Raw genomic sequence first — 19,632 nt, 5'->3', positions numbered from 1 at the left:
TAAGGATTCATTAAAAATACAGAAATTTTTAACCCTGGGATTTATGTTGGTTTATAGCATGAAGCAGAAATCTCATTTATTGTTATTTAAAAAAAAAAAATAGGCAGTTTTCCCAGCACTGATTCCTTTCCTCACGGAGAAATAATCATAGCTTTACCACCTACTAAGTTCTTATGTTTACATTTGAGTCTATTTCTGGACTTTCTACTCAGCTTTTGTAATTTCTCTATCACACTAATTTAAATATCCTGGTTACGATATTGTAAAAATCTGGGAGGGCACATCACCCTTCGCTACTCTTCTTTTCAAAAAACTCTCGACTGTTAGTACTCATTTATTTTTCTAGCCGAACTTAAGGACCATGTCCTATCCCATTAGGATTTTGACTAGAATCACGTTAAACTTACTTAGGGGACAGTGACATTTTACAGTGTTCAGTCTCCCCCACCCAGAGCACAGTAAGACCTTCCTTTTTTTTTTTTTTCCTGGTCTTCCATAATGTCCCTTGGAAAAGTTTTACCCTCTTTAAAAATATACATTCTGAGGATGCCCGGGTGGCTCAGTCGGTTAAGCATCCAACTCTTGATCTTGGCTAGGCTCAGGTCACGATCTCACGGTTCATAGGTCCGAGCCTATGAACCCATCAGGCTCTGTGCTGACAGTGTACAGCCTGCTTGGGATATTCTGTCTCTTTCTCTCTCCCTCTCTCTCTGCCTCTCCCCGACCCCTGCATGTGCGTGCGTGCGTGCTCGCTCTCTCTCTCAAAGTAAATAAATAAACATTAAAAAAAAATTTTTTTTAATTTTTTTTTCAACGTTTTTATTTATTTTTTGGGACAGAGAGAGACAGAGCATGAACGGGGCAGGGTCAGAGAGAGAGAGAGACACAGAATCCGAAACAGGCTCCAGGCTCTGAGCCATCAGCCCAGAGCCGACGGGGGGCTCGAACTCACGCGAGATCACTCGAGATCTCGCGAGATCGTGAACTCACCGACCGGGAGATCGTGACCTGGCTGAAGTCGGACGCTTCACCGACTGCGCCACCCAGGCGCCCCTAAAGATTTTTTTTAAATACACTGTACTTTTAATGCTACGTTTATTTCCGCGTATTTGATATTTTGGCTACTGTTCTAATTGGGATTCTGTTTCCATTATACGAATGCTGTGTATTCACCCAGTAACACTACAGGCCAGACATCCCCTTAACATTTCACTCACTGGAACACTGTTTGTAAGTAGTTCCTGTTGATAAATAAGAAAAGTTCCTGCCCTCTGAATGTTAATTTTGCAGTGGCCTCCCTGCCCTCCTCCTACCAGTGGCAGAGGGTTTTTTTTTTTTCGATTTTGGAAAAGGCATGTTTTTATAATGCAAATTTCATCCTGGGTGCACACGTGTGTGTGTGTGTGTGTGTGTGTGTGTGTGTGTGAAATGCACCTGCTCCCCTATCCAAACTGTTCTCTCATCTAAGCTCACCCATCTGCCCTGTCTCACTCGGGGCTGCCTTGTGACCAAAGGGACCGAGTCGTGCATGGTCCTCCACACCCGCAACCAGTGGCTTCAGCCACGCCAGCCCCACATGCCAACCGGCCACACGCTCCCAAGAGCCGCTGTAACTGGCACCTGCAAAGGACAGAAGCTTTTCGCTGCCTGCCCCTCCACCTCCACCTCCGTCCTCCGACCTCGCTGCTGCACGGGTTTGTCTCCTCTCTTGGCAGGATGCTACCACGCCGTCAGGAATTACCAGAAAAGTACCCGAAACTGACCAACCAGCATAACTACCGGAGGCAGAATGACACAGAGGTCAACGCCACTCGCAGACTCGGAGGCCGGGGGACCTTGGCTGGAATGTGGCTGCAGCTGCACTGCTTCCTGGGACTTCTTAACCTCTCTATGACTCAGTGTCTCCTGCTTACAACGGGGGCTCAACGCAGTACCTACCTCATCCGGGTGGAAGGGCTGGTTAATGGTTAATGACTGAAAAGAGTGCCCGGCACCGAGTAAGCATTACATAAATGCTGTCTCCTTCCCCTGCTTCATGCAGCCAAAATCTACTCCTCATTACCTGGTCCAACCTCTTCTGGGGATGATGTTTGTCTGATGGCAAATTCACCTACACAGCTGATTCCGGACAGCCTAACATCCTGTTCCAGGGCAGCTTGGAAAACCAGGGCCTCAGTCAATTCGCCGACCCTCTTCTTCCAGGTGACATGGGCTGCCCACGTGGTCCACGCTCTCAGCTCCTTCCAGGAGTCCTCCCCTCCACCCCCATTGGATCCACGGGTCCCTTTCCCCTGTACCAGGAATACTCAGGGCCCCGGGAACACATCCTTTCCTGGTGGCTCCAAAGGGAGAAAGACGATGCAGGCAACGTGGCCAGACTTTTTCTATATAACGCGAGGGGATATGGTCGCTGCCACACATCTGGAAAGCGACAGATGGACGTCTGCCATCAACCCGTGTTGGCTGAGCCACGCCAGCTGGGAGATAAAGTGTGGAGGTGCCAGAAGGCACCCCTTGACCTTCAAATTCTCCCAGTGAGCAAGGGGACTGGAGGGCAAGCATGTCCCCCATGGCTGTTCAGGCCCCAGAGCCCTGTCCCCATGGCTCCCGCTCTCCACTCAGCCCGCCCCAAACCAACTAGGTTCACTTCACTCTTGACTGTGACCTTTAAACATTTGACTTTTTTTTTTTTTGAATTGTGGTAAAATACACATAACATAAAATTTTACCACATCACCCGTTTTTAAATTGGGGCAATTCGGTGGCATCGAGCACATCCACAATATTGCCCGTCACCACCATGTAGTTCCAGAACCTTCCCGTCACCCCAAAAGGAAAACCTGTACCCGTCAAGCGTCACTCCCTGTTCCTCCCCACTCTCAGTCCCTGGCAACCACTAATCTGCTTTCGGTGCATGGATTTGCTCATTCTGGGCATTTCACGTAAGTGGGATCATACGCCATGTGGCCGTGTGTCTCCCGCATCTTCCACTCCGCACACCATCTTCACGGTATTCCGTTCCTTTTTCTGACGGAACGCTAGTCCAGGCCTGGGTAAGCCGCGCTGCGTTGAGCCACTTTTGCGACGATGGGCATCTGGGCTGTCTCCACCTTTTGGTTATCGTGAAGCCAAGCGCTTGGCCCTTAACTGACTTCCAGTTTCAGGCTCCCTGCTAGGTTTAGGGTCCAACAGCAGCTGCTGGGAAGGCTGTGCGACGAGGGCACCCAGCAGTCCCCCGCCTGTCTTGGGCAGCACCACCCGTTCCCTCCCAAGGTCTTCTCAAGAGCCCTACCCCCAGCAAGCTGACCCCGTACACCTGTCCTCATGCCAACAGCCCACACGGTAATCCTGCCTTCCCCATGAGCCATCGGGAGACCCTGCATTGTCCCTGCCGTCCTACTGGGTTTTTACTGAGCATATGACAAGCCCACCGCTGAACCAGAGCCGTCACCCGGATTCATCTCACGCAGCCCCCCACGGCGACCGTACGAGGCAGGGCTATTATCACAGCAGGGCCCCCTTATCCGCGGTTTTGGTCACCCACGGTCCGGAAGCAGGCGATCCCCCTTCTGATGTGTCATCGGGTCAGCAGTGTCACGTCACCCTTATGCCCACCTCCTTCGTCCCATCCCGGGGGCATTTTATCATCTCCCAGCCTCACAAGACAAAGGCTGAGCACAGGACGGTAAGATTATTTTGAGAGAGAGACCGACCGCATTCACGTGTCTTGCATTAACATACCGCCACAGCTGTTCTGTTTTATTATGAGTTATGTTGTTCGTCTCTTACTGTGCCTGGTTGATTACTCAAACTCTAACACAGGTATGCACGTAGGGGGCAAAGCAGAGTACGTACAGGGTTCCGTACTGTCTGTGGGTGCAAGCATCCACTGGGGGTCTTGAAACGTGTCCTGTGTGGATAAGGTTGGGGTTGGGGCGGCACGGGAGGCGGGACTACTGTCTCAGGAAACCAGATCAGGCACAACTCAGGGTCTCAGGCTCCTGATTCGGTCAGTGCTCCGTCAGCCCCCTGTCCCGCCCCCCAACACCTGGCCAATACCCGCATTCAAGTGTTACCAGGTGGTTTTTTCCACACTCACCCAAGCTATTCCTTCACTTGGAAAACAAAGACCCCAAAAGGAGGAAGACCCAGGCTCATCCAGACGGCAGGTCTATATAAACCCAATTTCCTTCCATGAAAAAAAAAAAACAGAAGTATCAAGAGGCAACCAGATGAGACACATCTAAGGTCACCCCCTTGCCCAACACCCACACCTGGGGGTGGAGTCCTTCCTCCAGCCACTGGGCTCCGTGGACGGGATGTCTCTGCAGGGCTGGTTGCCCGGATCCGGGGCCTTGGGAGCAGGAGGCAGGGTGCAGGCCCCCAAAAGGGTGAGCCACAGAGCAAAAGTGGCAAACGTGAAGACCAGGCCTTCCCCAGCCGTCGTCAACTCTTCACCCCAGTACCTCTGCCCACACCAAGTTCTGCAAGGGGCTGGGGAAGAAGCCCGTCACCAGAGGCAAGGAGACAGCCAGCAGGCGTGATCTGAAGGTCACTGCCACCGGGAGAGGCAGGGCAGGGAGGGCCCCAGTGGCCCCAGCTCGCCTTCACTCTTCAGGGGAGGCAGACAGGAGAAGTCTGAGTGCCTTCGGAGGCCTCACAGCCAGTGGAGACTCAACCCCAGATCTCCCAGCTCCAAACCACAAACCAAACAAACAGATCAACAACCACCCCGGAGGCGGAGGTGATGGAGGGCAAGGGGAGGCAGGCGGTCCCTTTTTAGCCCCGGGATGGAGGTGTCTAGGACCGTAAGTAGGCAGGTTTGGGGCGGGTAGTCTGTATCCCCTTCCTATCGGGTTCCCCGCTGGGCCCCGGGTCCCCGGACCTCCCACGGGCAAGGCATCCTTCACCTCCCGGCCCGGGAGAGGGTCCCAGCCCGCTCCGTGAGCAGGTGGTCAGTGTTCCCTGAGGGAGCTGGCCCTTCAATAGGAATGGGTTCAGGGCGAGGTTATGTCCATCAGCTTCCAGGACAAATTCTCCGTTTATTAATTCTCCTCCATTACGCAGGCAAAAGTAAACACGCTTTTCTCAGGCAGGCTGGCACAGAGGCCTTCCCTATTCAAACACTGCAAGAGTCTTGGACGTATGAGCTCCCAGGCCTGCTTCCCAGGGGGCCCCCTGGCCTCCTGCCCGCGACATCCCAGCCTGCCGAGACAGGCGAGGGGAGCTTTGTGCGGTGGCCGGCTCCAGGGTCCGGCGCTCAGGGCCTGGGAATGGCCTCGGGTCTGCAGGAAGCACGGGAGATGCCGGTCGCCCGGGGCACAACAAGGTCAGAAAGGGTCTGGCCAAAGCTGTGGGCGTCACACCTGCCCACTTAACCCCTCCACGAGGAAAGCGCTCTGCAAAGGCGTGGAATGCCTGCTTCCATTTAAATCATGCTTTTAAAGGTGCGGGGAGAAGAAAGGAAATACACAATAAGGAAATCAAAAGAAATGCTAAATGCAGGCTTTGCAAAGGCGGATGCTGCAGGTGTTTCTAAGTACTTGCTCAGGAATCGTTTACCTGTGGAGCAGAGATGATTGCATGCTTTTTTTAAGTTTATTTATTTCTTTTTGAGAGAGAGAGAATCCCAAGCAGGCTCCGCACTGTCAGTGCAGAGCCCGATACGGGGCTCGAACTCACAAACCACAAGATCGTGATCGGAGCCGAAGTCAGATGCTTAACCAACTGAGCCACCCAGGCGCCCCAATGGTCGCCTGTTTTATACCAGCTTCTTGCAGCCTGGGCAGGAATCTCACAATTTGTTTTTTCCTTCTATTTCCGCCCCTCCTCCCCCCCCCCCCCATTTCTGATTGGGAAGGAAAAAAAAAGCCTCAAACCACACTGCATGAGGCATAAAGTCAAGCTGCAAGCACCAGAAAAAGGGAGGCGAGACAGAGAGAAAGAGAGAGAGAGAGAGAGAGAGAGAGAGAGAGAGAGGGAGGTCACCATCCACCTTGCCCTTGGATGAGCCGTGTCCAAAGCCCCCAGGAGCTTGCCCAGGTGACTTCTCCTGTGACCAATGTCACATGGAGGAAGCAAGAATCAAGACTCCATTAAATGTAAGCATCTTTTGGCTGCAAAACTGCTCTCCCCCAGAGCTAGACTAATTGGGAGGTGCCTTTACGTTATGTTTTTACTTATTTTTTTATGTTTTCTTTATTTTGGGGAGAGCGCCAGCAGGGGAGGAGCAGAGAGAAGGGAACAGGGCATGTGAAGCGGGTTCTGCGCTCGCAATCTGACAGCGGCAAGCCCGATGCGGGGCTCGAACCCACGAACCGTGAGATCATGACCTGAGCCGAAGTCGGACGCTCAACCGACTGAGCCCCCGGGCGCCCCGCATTATGTCTTTACAGAAAGAGCCTCATCCCACCTCCCAGGTCATGCTACCTCCCCTCAACGCTTTCCCATTACTGTTTCTCCTGGAAGTGTCCCCTGCAGCTCAACCAAAGGGGACTGAAGACTATCCGGCAACTCAAGACTGAGATCTTTTTGGTTTTCGGTGGAGTGTGGCCACAGGCACTTTCTAGAATGTTCCTCTATCCTTTCCGATTTGAGGGCTGTTGACCAGGGTGGCTGGTCCCCACCTGGCACCCCCTCCAGCCAGGCTATGAGCCCAAAGCCAGGGCTGTGTAACTCCTACCCGGACCAGGGACTGGTGACTCCTGGGGACCCTTTCTTGCAGCAATATTTCTAATTTTTTTAATGTTTATTGTTGAGAGAGAGACAGAGCGCTGGGGGCGGGGGGGGGGGGGGGGGGAAGGGGGCAGAGAGTGAGGGAAACACGGAATCTGAAGCAGGCTCCAGGCTCTGAGCTGTCAGCACAGAGCCCGACGTGGGGCTCAAACCCATGAACCGGGAGATCACGACCTGAGCCGAAGTCAGACCCTTAACTGACGGAGCCACCTAGGCACCCCTCAACAGCAATATTTCTAAATGCAAACACAAAATACCCAGAACTCCAAAGGAGACTGATCGTACTGAAATACGCTTACCCAAATATTTTACAAAAACCCAGCTTTACGGTACAGTGACGGAATAGACGGGCTTCTTTAGTAATGATTACAAATCACAATCTCGCAGCGGGTTCTGTCACTTCCGTCATGTCGAGGCAACAGACGACATGTGACATCTGCACCGCCTCTCACGTGGTGTGAAAGGAAAGGAGCTGCGATTTCCGTGGGCTGCCCACTCTGCCGCAGCTCGGGGCCGAGCTTCCCGGCGGAGAGAATGCCCGATTCCGGGCGGAGGGGAGGGACAGTGAGGGTGTGACCTTCTTCCGGTCCGGGTTCCCGGTCCCCCTGAGTCCTGTGCTCGAGGTGCCTTTTCCAGCCCCACCCCCACCTCCTTCCTTCTCTGCAGCCCCAGCTGGGCGTGCAGGCAGCTTGTGACCCTGGGACCGGCAGGCGGGGTGCAGCTCTGAGGGCCTCAGGCCTGGGCGAGAAGCTGGTTCACAGGCACCAGGAAGCCCCCCTCCCTTTAATCTTGGGGGGGAGCATCACGGGAAAATGCCCTGTGTTTCCATCCTCCTTGATCCAGGCCAGGGGTACCCCTCACACCCAGCGGCGCCCCGATGGTGATTCTGAGGCCTGTGGCAGCCCCCTCCCCTCCCCTCCCCACGGCGAAGCAGGACACGCCTACCTTCCGGTTCCTCCACGCTGCTGGCTGCGGTGGTCGGGGGTGCCACGGGGATCTCTGTGGGGTTCGGGATGGGAGGAAGAGAAAACCAGGTGAGAAGATGTTACTTTTGGCCTTAGAAAAAGACGAGCACAGCACAGACTCCTCCCTGGGCCCTCCTCCCTTCCCCACTCCAGAAGAGGAGGGCCAGGGAGGAGGACGAAGCTGATATGGGTGCCCGGAATGTGGCCTTGTTCTCCTTCGGGGAGGCACGTGAAGGGCCGGGGCGGGGGGATCTGTGCCCCTGGCCCGGGCTCCCGCAGGCTCACAAACTAAGGCATTTTCTCTGTGGCCAGAACAGACCGGCCACGGAAGATCCAAGGGCCTCAGAGACGCATGCGCTTTCCGGGGGTCGCTCCCTTTGTACCTCGAATGGCAATTCTTTCATACTAGCTCCTGACTCCGCCCTGTGCCCAGGAAAGGGGAGGAGGTTCAGCCAGTCTCCAGGGGGGAAACCACAGACCAACGGTCCCTGAGGGGAGGGACTGGCCTCCCCTGGTGAACAGAAGGGTCACAAAGGTCTCCACGAATCCCCCAGACTCTGGCCACCAGCTGACTGTTGGGGGCAAGACCTCCCTCAACCTCAAGACTCTGGATCAGCTGGGGCCTGAGGCTTGGTGGGTCGAGATGGAACACTCAGGCCTGGGGGCCTGCCCGAGAGTCACCTTCAGAAGGAATGGGCAGGGGACCCAGCTCTCAATTCGGAGTCAGATCCTGCTCTCGGGGGACTTTTCTCTTGGCCCTCATGAGCTACGCGGTCCCAGCAGAGTTTCCGGAGGGAACATCGATGGCCCACGTACGTCCAGCAATGGGGGCTCCCCAACCCCAGTGCCTGGGCCAGTACTGGGCCATGTGCAGAGGGCCCAGCTCCCAGACCTGCGACAAGTCAGGCACCAGCCCCCAGGGAACACTGTCTGGGCGTCTGTAGCCAGCGGGCGGCTGCAGGAACACACGGGAATCCCGTGGGAATGCCTGGGCCCAGCATCGGCCCGCCCTTTGTGAGGGGAAGGGAGAGAAGGCACAGAGTGGGTCGGAAAGTGAGGGTTCCGCTTCCCGAGGTTTCTGTCTCTTTCTGTCCCCGGACCGTGGACCATCAGCTCCATTTCAAAGGCTTTGAAATGATGTTTCCAGCCATTTCTGAGCTCGACCCCCAGCCCCACCTCCCCGTGGCAGCCCTGGGTTCCCCCCAGCGTTCTACAAAGGTTCACTTTGCAGCTTTTTGGACAGATGGAGGAGAAGGGTTTTTGCCAATACTAAGACTCTGACAGCTATATGTAGTGGTGAAAACCATTTCTCCCCTGGATGGATACTGAGCTCAATTTCCCGAAGGCCGGGGTCCGGGTTATCAGCTGTTACCGGACCCCTGGGAACATCCCGGGTCAATGGACTCTCCTGCAAAGAGCCAGCCAGTAGATACATTCGGGGCTCCGCAGGTCGTCCGGTCTCCACTGCAGCTACTCAGTTATCCTACAGCTCAAAGCAGCCACAGACAAGCAGATAAACCAGTGGGCGTGGCCGTGTCCCCATAAAACTTGATGGATACTTCACTTTTCATTGCCTATCATTCCACACGTCATAAAACATTAGTCTTCTGACTTTGCCTTCAAGCATTAACAAATTATCAAAAGAAAACATCGAGCCACACTAAAACAGGTGACGGGTCAAATCCCCAGGGCCAGAGTGGGCTCACCCCTGCTCTGGAGAAACAGACCTCATCCCTCGTGTCGGCCTGCTTAGCCGGGACCCGATATTTTTCTGCTCTCCCTTCTGGGTTAAGTTGGCCTTGTACAAGGAGTCGAGAAGGCCAAGGCCAGGGGCCGGCTCCCAGCCAGGCTGGACGTCCAGCCAAGGCTAAGTCTCCATCATGACACCTGGTATCATCCTACCAGTGGCAGAACAGTAAGCCCCTTCTGAGCCGGGGCCACTGCTGAGTGACCCCTGCCGTCTTGCTCATCCCTTCCCCTGGTTTCAGCGACTGAGGAGTTAACAGCTGGGCCGAGGGGCCCCCAAGACGCTAAGGGGTGCTGTCATCCATCATGGCCCCGGGGCGGGAGGGTCACGCATGGGAACCTGTAGTGTCAGTCCCTTGTGAACCTGCCAGGGCAGGGGGGAAACTGGAACCCCGCAGCAGCCACAACGGCAACCCCCAGGACAAAGCCACCCCAGGTCCAGCGCCAAGGCAGAATACAGGAACAGGCCCTGGGTGGAGGAAAGGGGCTCGCTTTCCTCTGGGGGCAGGAGACTCAGTCACTGTCAGGACGGAAAACAGCAGACTGGCTCTGCTGAGCTCCCAGCTGCTTCTGCAAGAACCCCACAGGTATGGCGGGGGGGTGGGGGAGGCTCGTATGGGGTCCCACCGAGTACAGCGCATCGAACACAGAGACCCCACGTCCAGCAGCGCTCAACCCGCTGGACGTCAGCAGTCAGGGTTGAGGAAGGGTTTCCCTCCCACGCAGCCAGGGGCGGGGGGGGGGGGGAGGGGAGGAGGCTCGCACGTACTTATGCAGGGGGCGATGGGGGAGCGGCTCTGCTGGTAGCCTTTGGCACAACGGTTGCAGGTAATGCCGGTCACGCCGTCCTTGCAGGGACACTGGCCGGTGGTCTGGTTGCAGGTCTTGCCAGCAGCACCCACGGGGTGGCAATCACAGGCTGCGGAGGACACAGGACAGGAGGGTCAGAGGGCGGGCAGTGGCCAGCCCCTCCCTTGGGGCTCCCCTTTGAATCCCATCCCGGACGAAGAGCGGGCCAAACCCACACACACACACACACACACACATTCCAGAGGCTCTGAGAACTGGCCACCTGCCTACCTGGAAATGGGCAATGAAAATCAAAATGGACCACCTTTTTTTTTTTTTTAATGTTTTATTCATTTTTTGAGACAGAGACAGAGCGTGAGCAGGTGAGGGGCAGAGAGAGGAGGAGACACAGAATCCGAAGCAGGCTCCAGGCTCCGAGCTGTCAGCACAGATCCCGACGCGGGGCTCCTGGACCACGAGGTCATGACCTGAGCTGAAGTCGGACGCTCAACCGATTGAGCGACCCAGGCGCCCCTCAAAATGGACCACCTTGAAAGGCTGTTTCAGCAGCAGGGAAGCAAAGCAGGGGAGCCCCTCCAGAGCCCCGAGAGGAAGGCTGGCCCGAGCTCGAGGATGTTTTGGCAAAGGCCAAGCCCACAGGCTGACCACAGGTGGGAGTCTGTGCCCCTCACTCCTCCACCCCCAGCCAGTTCCCGGCCCCCAGGTGTCCTTCCCTACCCTCCAGGTGGGAGGAATGGAGTTGGGGGCCCGACACAGCCGTGGGGCTGGCCAGGTCTGAGGTGGGACTCTCCAGGCTGCTGTGCCCGCCTTGACTGGCAGCCAGGTGGCCCGAGACCCAGGCTTCCGGATGGCACAACCCATAAGCTGTCACACCAGGAAGGGACACAGGGGTCACCTAAACACCCTGACTGGATGTGCCAAGACTGGAGAGGGGAAGAAACATCCCGGGGCCTCGCAGAAAGGGAGTGGCCTTGCTGGGAGGTGGAGGCCCCACTGGGCAGGTCAGACAGCAGAGACAACGGGGGGTGGGGGGGCCACCTGAGTCCCTGGCTGAACGTGATGGGTTAGGAGGTAGGGGGGGAGGGGAGCTGTCTGCAGGAAGCTGGTGTTTCTGCCCCAAATGGGGAAAGAGACATCCAAGAAAATAAGGGCGAGCAGAGGGTCCCCTCCAGGGAAGGGAGGCCCTGGCTGTCATGTGGGCAGCCTGGGGTGCGGGGTGGCGGGGGAGGTTGTCGGTGGCTTTCTCTCATTGAAGGATCCACGGGAGCAAAATGGAACCGTCCCAATCTCTCCCGTGTATACAGCAGTAACATCCCCGCTAGGAGCAGGTCTTCTTAAATCGGCTCTACGTTCATGTTCATTCCCTGTTGGTCTTGTCTTCCTTTGTCCCCTCTTCCTTAGTAAGAAAGGACTCAGCCTGACACAAGCTGGGGCTTGTGCTGTGAGGGGGAGATGGCTGGAGCAAACCTCTGGCCTCTCCCTGGGCCCTTCAGTCCCCTCCTGCGGCGGGAAGGGTGACCGAGCACGAGCAGCATCTCTAAGACGGCCACGTGGAAGCTGAGGGCCCCAGCACGGCCCCACCCCCACACCGTCCCGAGCCTGATGGGGGCACAGGCACCGGGTGGGTGTGGCCTCCCGAGGCTCATGCCAGCTGACCTCCGGTGGCCTGCCTTGCAAGCTTGCTGGTAATGCAAAGATTCCTGCCAAACTTCCTCCCCTCCGTGCTGACGGAACACAGCTGCGTGCCAGTAACTTCTGGATCCCGGCACTTGGCTGCAAGGAGGTCACCAAAGGTTGCTCGGGCACTGAAGGGCCAGAGCCGAGCCACCGTGGGCACGGGGCGCCTCTCCCGAGGCAGGAGCTGTCCAGAGCAGAATCTGGGCCAGGGGTGGGGGTGGGGGGTGCATCAGGAAGGCGGCAACAGTCCTCACCTCACCTCACCCCCTGCCCACCTCTAGTCTTTGCTGCCCCTCGCGGCTGGTGACCTGTCGGCTGCCTGGGCGGGAGCCAGGCACCGGCTGACAGCGGTCGGGGCCGAGGGCCATCCTCAGTGAGGGCAGGCCCGTCCTTGGATCAGAGAAAGGGGCTGCCTCCTGCTGGGTTTCCAATCTACCTGCCCCGACTCTGCCAACACTTTGAGCCACTGGCCCCTTTCACCTGGTCCGACAGAGGCAGCAGGCTGGCTGTGCTTCCGTGAAAATCGCTATTCCAGGAAGAGACGCCACCGAGGTCCCAAAACGTGGGGGCCTCAGAAGGCTTGCTCGGGTCCCTTCTAGGGCAGTGGGACCAGCATCCCTCCAGCTCAGCACCACCGCCCGGATACCTGTGAACACCTGAGCGCACCCACAAGCTCTCACACGCCGTCCCCTCGGCTCCTCATGCCAGCCTGTGGAATCGGCACGGCCACAGAGGAGGGGACTGCGCGCTGGCCCGGAAAACCACAGGGGAAGGGAGGCAGACGGGGCCTGATCGCGGAGGGCCTCAGCGTCTCCGGACAGCCCCCTCCAGAGTTCCTGTTCTACAAGGAGAAAGACCTGCTTACCTGTTGAGACCAAGACTTGGCAGGATTGCTGTTACAGGCGGCCAAGTGCAATCCTAGCAGCCTCGCCCGGAGCTCATTCTCAAGTCCAAGCACAACAGCCCCAAAGTAAGGACCTTCCCCCAAAACCCACAGACAGAGAAAGCCCAAGTTCTCCCCTCCGTGCAAAGAAGGGTGAGCTTCAAGGTGTGAGAAGAAGTGACAGGTGACAGTGCCCCACAGTGGCTTCCTCTGTAGCCCGGGACAAGACAATCTGCTAGCAACGTCTGAGGGAGGGAGTCTGAGCCCACAAAGGAGGCCCCAGGCCCTGGCCCCTGGGGAGAGAAAACCAAAGGGAGCTTGCCGTGTCCCCTCAACCCTGAAGCACGGCCACACACACACCCAGATTTCTACAAACTCACGTGCACACACACTTAGACCCCACAGCTACAAACACACACAGACTCCTACAAACTCACACGCACTGGCTCAAGGGGCACCACAGCGGGAAGGGCAGTGGAGGGGTGGGGCGGGGCTGAGCAGGGGTGTGGGGTGGGGGTGGGTGGGAGATACAGAAGTGAAGAGAGCGGAGGTCTTTCCTTTTGCGAGGGGTCCGGGGAGGGGACGAGGACAGAGCTTCCCTAATTCTTCCGAGAACGGGGCCTGGGGCAGGGCGCGTTCCGCCCCTGGGAGCCCATCTGGTGACTCCAGTTTCCCTGGAAGTCAGCCACTTTTTCGAGGAGGTCAATCCCCTCCATGGCAGGTCACCCTGTCTGCATGGGCCAGGCAGCACCTGGTCATGGGAAACAATGTACCCGAGGTTTTTCCACAAAGAGGAAGGTGAGACCAGACGGAAGCCCAGGGCCCTGAGAAGGCGGGAGGATTAGGTTTCTCACGCACTCGGCGGGCTGGAGTGCCTCCCGGTGCAGAGGGGAGCCCGGGCCGTCTCTGCCCAAGGCCATCAGTCAGGGCCAGCAGCTCGGGGCACACAGGCGCTTTCACATGAGCCTCAGGAGGCCCAGGTCCGGGCCTGTTCCTGCCAGTACTGCTGTGTGACTCTGGGTTAGTGCCTCGCCCCCTCTGGACCACAAGGGGCTCATCTGTAAGGACGGAGGTCTGCACGGCCACTAGAGTCACTTCCAACTTAACAGTGTACTGCTTGTCTCCACGGCTCCAAGGACCCAGCCGGCACCCCCGCCGTCACTGCGGTCCTGGCCCAGAGGACGGCGCCCAGTGCACCCGGCCTTCCGTCCACACCCTCTGACCATCCTGCCCCGACACTGTCGCCCGCTGAGCTGCGCCGGGATCTCACGGAGATTCGGTCTGTCGGCTAAGAGAAGCTCACCAGGCGTTTCTGGGTGCCCTGGCAAGGCTGACCCGAAAGGCAGACCGTCCCGACCCCGGGCCGCCTGTCCCGAGCTCTGCCTCTCCCAGCACCTTCTGATGTGCTCTGTCCCGGGTCCCTGAGGCCCCACAGCCAGCATCAGGACGGGGCGCACGTCTGAGGCCGGCCGCCTCCACCGCGGCTCACACCGTGGCTTTTATAAATCCATCCTGGGCTCCTATCAGGGGATCTGGTTCCTTTTCCCGCAGACCTGGCCCCAGGGGGCCCTCCAGGGGGCATGCTTGCAGAGGACAGGTGAGCTGGCTCGGCACCCGGACCCTCTGAAGCTTCTCCAGGCAGAAGGGGTGAGAGGGAACGACCACAGCGCTGACCCCGGCTTCAGAGGTCATCGCGGCCGCCACCCGGGCTTCCGGCCAGTCGGGAAGGACAGCTTTGGACCTGAGCTCACGCACAGGCTCAACTGTGTCCCCCCAGCATCCACGTTCCTAACCCCAGGTACCTCAGAGCGTGACCGTCTTTGGAGAGACGTGAGTAGGGTAAAATGAGGTCACCGATGTGACTGGTGTCCCTCTGAGAAGAGATGAGGACACAGACACACACAGAGGTAAGACCGTGTGAAGGCAGGGGGTGAAGGTGGCCGTGTGTAAGCCACAGAGAGAGGCCCCAGAAGAGGCTCCTTCACCTCACACTTCCAGCCTCCAGGCCTGTGGGGAATAAACGTCTACTGTTTAAGCCCCGCGCCTTCCCAGGCCTATTGCTGGCCTCGAGAGAAGGCAGACAAGCAGCCTGGGGGTCCTGGCTCATGCTGTCAGTGAATGTGGCTGCTCCCCCAAGGGCCGTGTGTGCCTGTGGTGCTGGGTGGGGGTGAAACACTCTCCTCTGCGTTGATGAGACTGGTCTGTGTGCCTGGATGCCATCCACAACGAAGGCAGAAGCAGGCAGGGCCCTCCATGCGGGCCAGGGTGAGCTCCAGCTGCTGTGGGAGATCAGGTAGGGAGGAGGGAGAGGAAGGAAGGAAGAGGAAGGAGGAGGAGGGAAGAGGGTTGAGAAGAGAGGAGGATGGGGGGAGAGAGATGAGGAAGGGGAGGAGGGGGGAGGGGAAAGCTGAAGGAGGAATAGGAAAGAGGAGGAGGAAGGGGAGGAGGGAGAGGAGGGAGGAAGTGGGAGGACGGGAGGACCAGGAGAAGGGGGAGGAGGACTGGAGCACGCTCAGTGCAGGTGACGGTAGCACAGGAAGACAGAAAAGGCCAGCATCGTCAGAAAATCAGGTTCAGATCCAAAGCGTGCCCACGTCTCTTGTATGTGTGTCAGGCCTTGTGGGGGAAGCCTGGTGGGAAGCCCCTCACCCAGAGGTGGTGCTGGGAGAGGACAATTTCAGGCGCTAAGGGGTATCCAAGAACCTGCTTTTTCTCCATTCCCCAAAACAAGGTGAGGACTGGCCACCAAAAAGAGAAATGTGAAAGCTGGCTAGGGCTGATGGGGTGTTCCAGAACGGAGGGGACCTGGTACAAGGTGGGAGACCGGCGAGGTGGGGCTCAGGGAGGCTGGGCAGGAGGAGGAGTGTGTGCTGACCCAAGAACAACAGGTGACCAAGTGAGTTCAGGGCTGTGAGGAATGGGAGATGGGGAACAGGGAGGTCCAAAGACACAGTGTCAGAGAGTCCTATGGAAGCAGCTTCCTACCATCACTATCACCCAATCAGGATACAGAACATTCCAACTCTCCCAAGAAGCCACTCTTGTTCCTCTGTGGTCAGCCCCCCATCCCAACTCCTGGCAACAACAGATCTGTTCTGTCCCTATAGCTTTGCCTTTTCAGAACATTGTATTCTGGGACCATACAGTACGTACAATGTATAGATGTATGGCATGTAGCCTTTGGTACCGGCGTCCTTTACTCAGCCAAATGCACCTGAGCTGTGTTTGTGCTGCTGTGTCGATCAAAAGCCCATTCATTTTCATTGCTGCATAGTATTCCACGGTGTGGATTACAGGGGTTTACGGGAGACCTATAATTTTGTATGAAACTGCCAAAATGTTTTGCAGAGTGGCTGTGCCATTTTGAGTTCCCACCAGTGGTGTATGAGTTCCAGTCATTACACAGCCTCGCCAATGCTTGGAATTGTCAGTATTTCTTATTTTTGATGTTCTAACAGGTATGTGGTGGTGTCTCAAGGTTTTACTCTGTATCTCCTTAATGACTATGAGGGTTCACGTATTTAATTACCATCTGCGCATCTCTGTTAAGTACCTGTTCAAGTATTTTGCCCATTTCTAACTGAATGGTCTGTTTTCTTACTGTTGCATTTTGGAAGTTCTTTACATATTGTGAATCTCGTCCTTTGTCGGATCTGTGATTTGCAAACATTTCCTCTCATCTGTGGCACAAGGAACATTTTAAAAGCTAAGCCAGACATATCACTCAAGTCTCTCTCCTCTCCTGACTGCTCCACCTCGTGGCTTCCACTGCTCTTGGAATGGGGCCCATCTCCCGTCCATGCTCCCAGGAGCTGGCCCTGCCCTCTGCCTTGGCTCACTTTCTTTCCACCCTGTGTATTTCCTCCATGTGACTCACCACAATCTATAATAATCCGCTACTTACTTTTTCTCATTTGCTTGCCATCAACCTCCCTCCAGAAAGTGAGCTCCAAGGGAATGTGTCTGCCTCAGTCACCTCTGTAACTACCCTGGCTTCTGCATGTAGCAGGTGTTCAGTAAATACTTGCTCAATCAGTGCACAAACTTGGGCCAAATCCCGGCCCCAGAGGGGGGCAGCAGGAAAGATAATCCCCTCACATCCTAGATCATCAGCAACCCCAATGTGGAACACCCCCCACTCCTAAATTCTCCATGCTCATGAGGGAGCGAGGATAATTTACATCCACAAAGTGCATCTCAGCTGTCTGCGTCCACCTCCTCCCTAGCTGTGTTTTCCTTTCTCCCAGCAGTTGCTAACAAGGCACAAAAGAATAAATGTTTCAAGTCGCACTACCTCGCCTTTCCCCTGCCACCTTCGGATCAAGGTGCAGACAGCAGGAAGCGAAAGGGGAGCAGAGCCCTGTAATCCCGAGCTGGGTTATTTGACCCTCCGTGATCTAGTTAACCATAGCCTTCGTGCACCTGATTTACAGCCGAGGCGGAAGGCACGGGTCCTACAGATGGTTCCCAGAGAGAGGCTGAGGGTGTGTGTGTGTGTCTGTGTGTGTGTGTGTGTGTGTGTGTGTGTGTGTGTGCGCACAGGCTCAGGGCAGGTGGCCAGGGGCTGGACAGCAGAGTGGGGAGGCGCCGGAGGGCCTGGGTCCTGTGTAGTGGGGTAGTGGGGGCCAGCTGGGGCCTGGCATCCCCCTCCCAGCCCCAGGCCAGTCAGGAGCCCCCAAGAGGCTGCCAGGCCTTCCTTAGTAGCCCTGAGATGTACTTGGGCACACATGCGGCCCGTCTCCACCTCTCCGCAAGCAGCTGCCCGGCACCCATCTCTGCCGTTCAACTCATTTGTCATTTTTGCTCCCAAGGCGTGTCAATCCTTGATGGAGAGTGTGCAACGGCATTGGGGCAAACCCCCGGGGCCCTGCCCAGTCCTGTGGGAATCAGCCTCCGAGTCCACACCCGGGCCGAGCCCTTCCCGTGAGAGGGGCCGTTCCACTCACTGAACACACTAAGGCAACCTGAGGTTCTCTGCTCTGTGTGCGTGCTGGCGGGGGCAGGGACCCCTAGTTATTCATCTCCACCCCCCCACAACCCCGTCGCCTAACGGCTAACAGGTACGGAGCACAGGCCTTGTGCCGGGACCTCCTCTACATCATCTGGTTTCCTCGATACCCCCAAGCAAAATGCTCTCCATCAACTGGGGAAGCTCAGATATCAAAGTTTGAGCTTTTCTGCTCAAGAGCAGGGCCTCTGGGGACTCCCCAGGAATGTCCAGGATGGGTGGGCTTCAGAGAGGAGGTGGCTGACACCCGGGGTGCCAGGGAATGAGACACAGAGTAGAGCCTGGAAGGCCCCGCAGGGCACTGTGTGGGCCGGTCCCGGAAGCCAGGACTCTCTTCACTTGTAAAGACCCTGGGACCCAACCACCTGCACCCGATTTCCTGGCTCCGCCAGCTTTTCCAAGTTCCCGGGCCGCAAACTTCACTGACACAGGACACTGTCCCATTGTTATGGGGTGGGGGGGGGGAACCCGTAAAATTTTGAACATTTAAAAAGAGCATGCGGGATGCAGAATGTGGAAGTTGGCTGGGACTCAGAGATCATAAATCTGGACGCGATTTCACAGAGAAGGATACTAAGGTCTAGGGAGGTCACATGACTTGCCTGCCGCTGCAGGCTTTGAACCCGGAGCCAAAGCCAGAGACCGGGATTTCTGACCTCCACGTTCCCCCGGGAACAGGGAGAGGATGCGCCCACAGTGGCCACAGTCGGAGCTGGCTCTTCCATGGGGGATTTTCTCTCTCTCCATGGGTGCTGGGCCATAATAGCACCCTGATAGCACCCACCCCCTCGTGCGGTGGTCTCTGTCCTCTAAGCTGGGCGCTGCTGTGGCCGCCGAGTGCCTTCCTGCCTGAGACAACCATCCTTTCCCCTGCAGTCCCGGCATAACGGACAGGAAAAGGAAAGGTCACAAGGGACCCACAGAAAGAAAGGGCGCTCCCAAGGCTATTAGGCTTTTGTAGGCTGGATGGACACCACCTTAGAGTCAGGAAGGACTATGGGGTCCCAGGCTCCTAGCTGTGCTGTGACTAAACCCTCAAATGATCCAATCTCACATGCGCGTGCGCACACACACAATCTAGCTGTGATAACCAGCTGATCCAATGCCTTCCTCCGGACACAAGCACCATAGCACGCACCAGCTAAGCTCCAAACCTTGCCCGGCAAAATTTAATTTTTTCTTTTTCTTTAAATTTTAAACACAACCCCCTCCCACCCAGTTTTCATCAAGAGGGCCATAAAAAAAAAACACTTGAATTCACTGATAAATCTCTCCTCTCAAAAGAATAAATCCTGGGGATCCCTGTGAGCGCCTCCTTTCTCAACGCCAGCACAGCCCCCCAACTCCCCACCTCACTCCTATCCCCCAGCGCTCAGGTCTCATCTGACTCGTTAAATAAACCAGAATCCCCCCGGGGCGGGGTGGGTAGGACTCAGGCGTCAGCATTTTCAAATCTCCAGGTGATTCCAAATTGCAACCAAGGGTGAGAACAAGTTAGAGAGAAATCTACTGAGGGTGCCCTGGAGTGATGGTCGAGAACCGAGGGTAGGAAAGACCAGGGGAGCCGCACTCATGGTCAGGGAGCCAAAGGGGGTGGCTCGGGGAGCCCACTTCCTCCCCAGGCTCTCGCAGAGCTGAGGGAAGAAACAGGGGGTCGGGGGGGGGGGCAGCGGCGAGGACTGCGCGCGCTGCCCCATGACGGCCCGCATATTCCAAGGACCCGGACACCTTCTTGGTGACCTGCACCGGCCCACGCTGACCGTGGCTTTGAAGGGGGCAGCGCATCCAGCGAAAGAAACCCTGCTGCT

General features: G+C 56.8%; 1 protein-coding gene across 5 annotated transcripts in view; it reads right to left on the bottom strand.

Annotated features, from left to right (window-relative positions):
* The window catches only part of NTN1 (netrin 1), a 186,982-nt gene that overhangs the window by 40,908 nt on the left and 126,442 nt on the right, over positions 1–19,632 (bottom strand). For all 5 annotated transcript variants that reach the window (XM_047833912.1, XM_047833913.1, XM_047833909.1 and 2 more), the window contains exons 4-5: positions 10,216–10,365; positions 7,681–7,734 (exon numbers count right to left, since the gene is read on the bottom strand). In XM_047833912.1, the coding sequence (XP_047689868.1) occupies positions 7,681–7,734; positions 10,216–10,365 (204 nt within the window). The remainder of the gene's footprint in view (positions 1–7,680; positions 7,735–10,215; positions 10,366–19,632) is intronic.

Source organism: Prionailurus viverrinus, chromosome E1, assembly GCF_022837055.1.
Source record: "Prionailurus viverrinus isolate Anna chromosome E1, UM_Priviv_1.0, whole genome shotgun sequence".
NCBI lineage: Eukaryota > Metazoa > Chordata > Mammalia > Carnivora > Felidae > Prionailurus > Prionailurus viverrinus.
The sequence above is the reverse complement of the archived record's forward strand: the minus strand, read 5'-3'. Positions and strand labels throughout refer to the sequence as shown.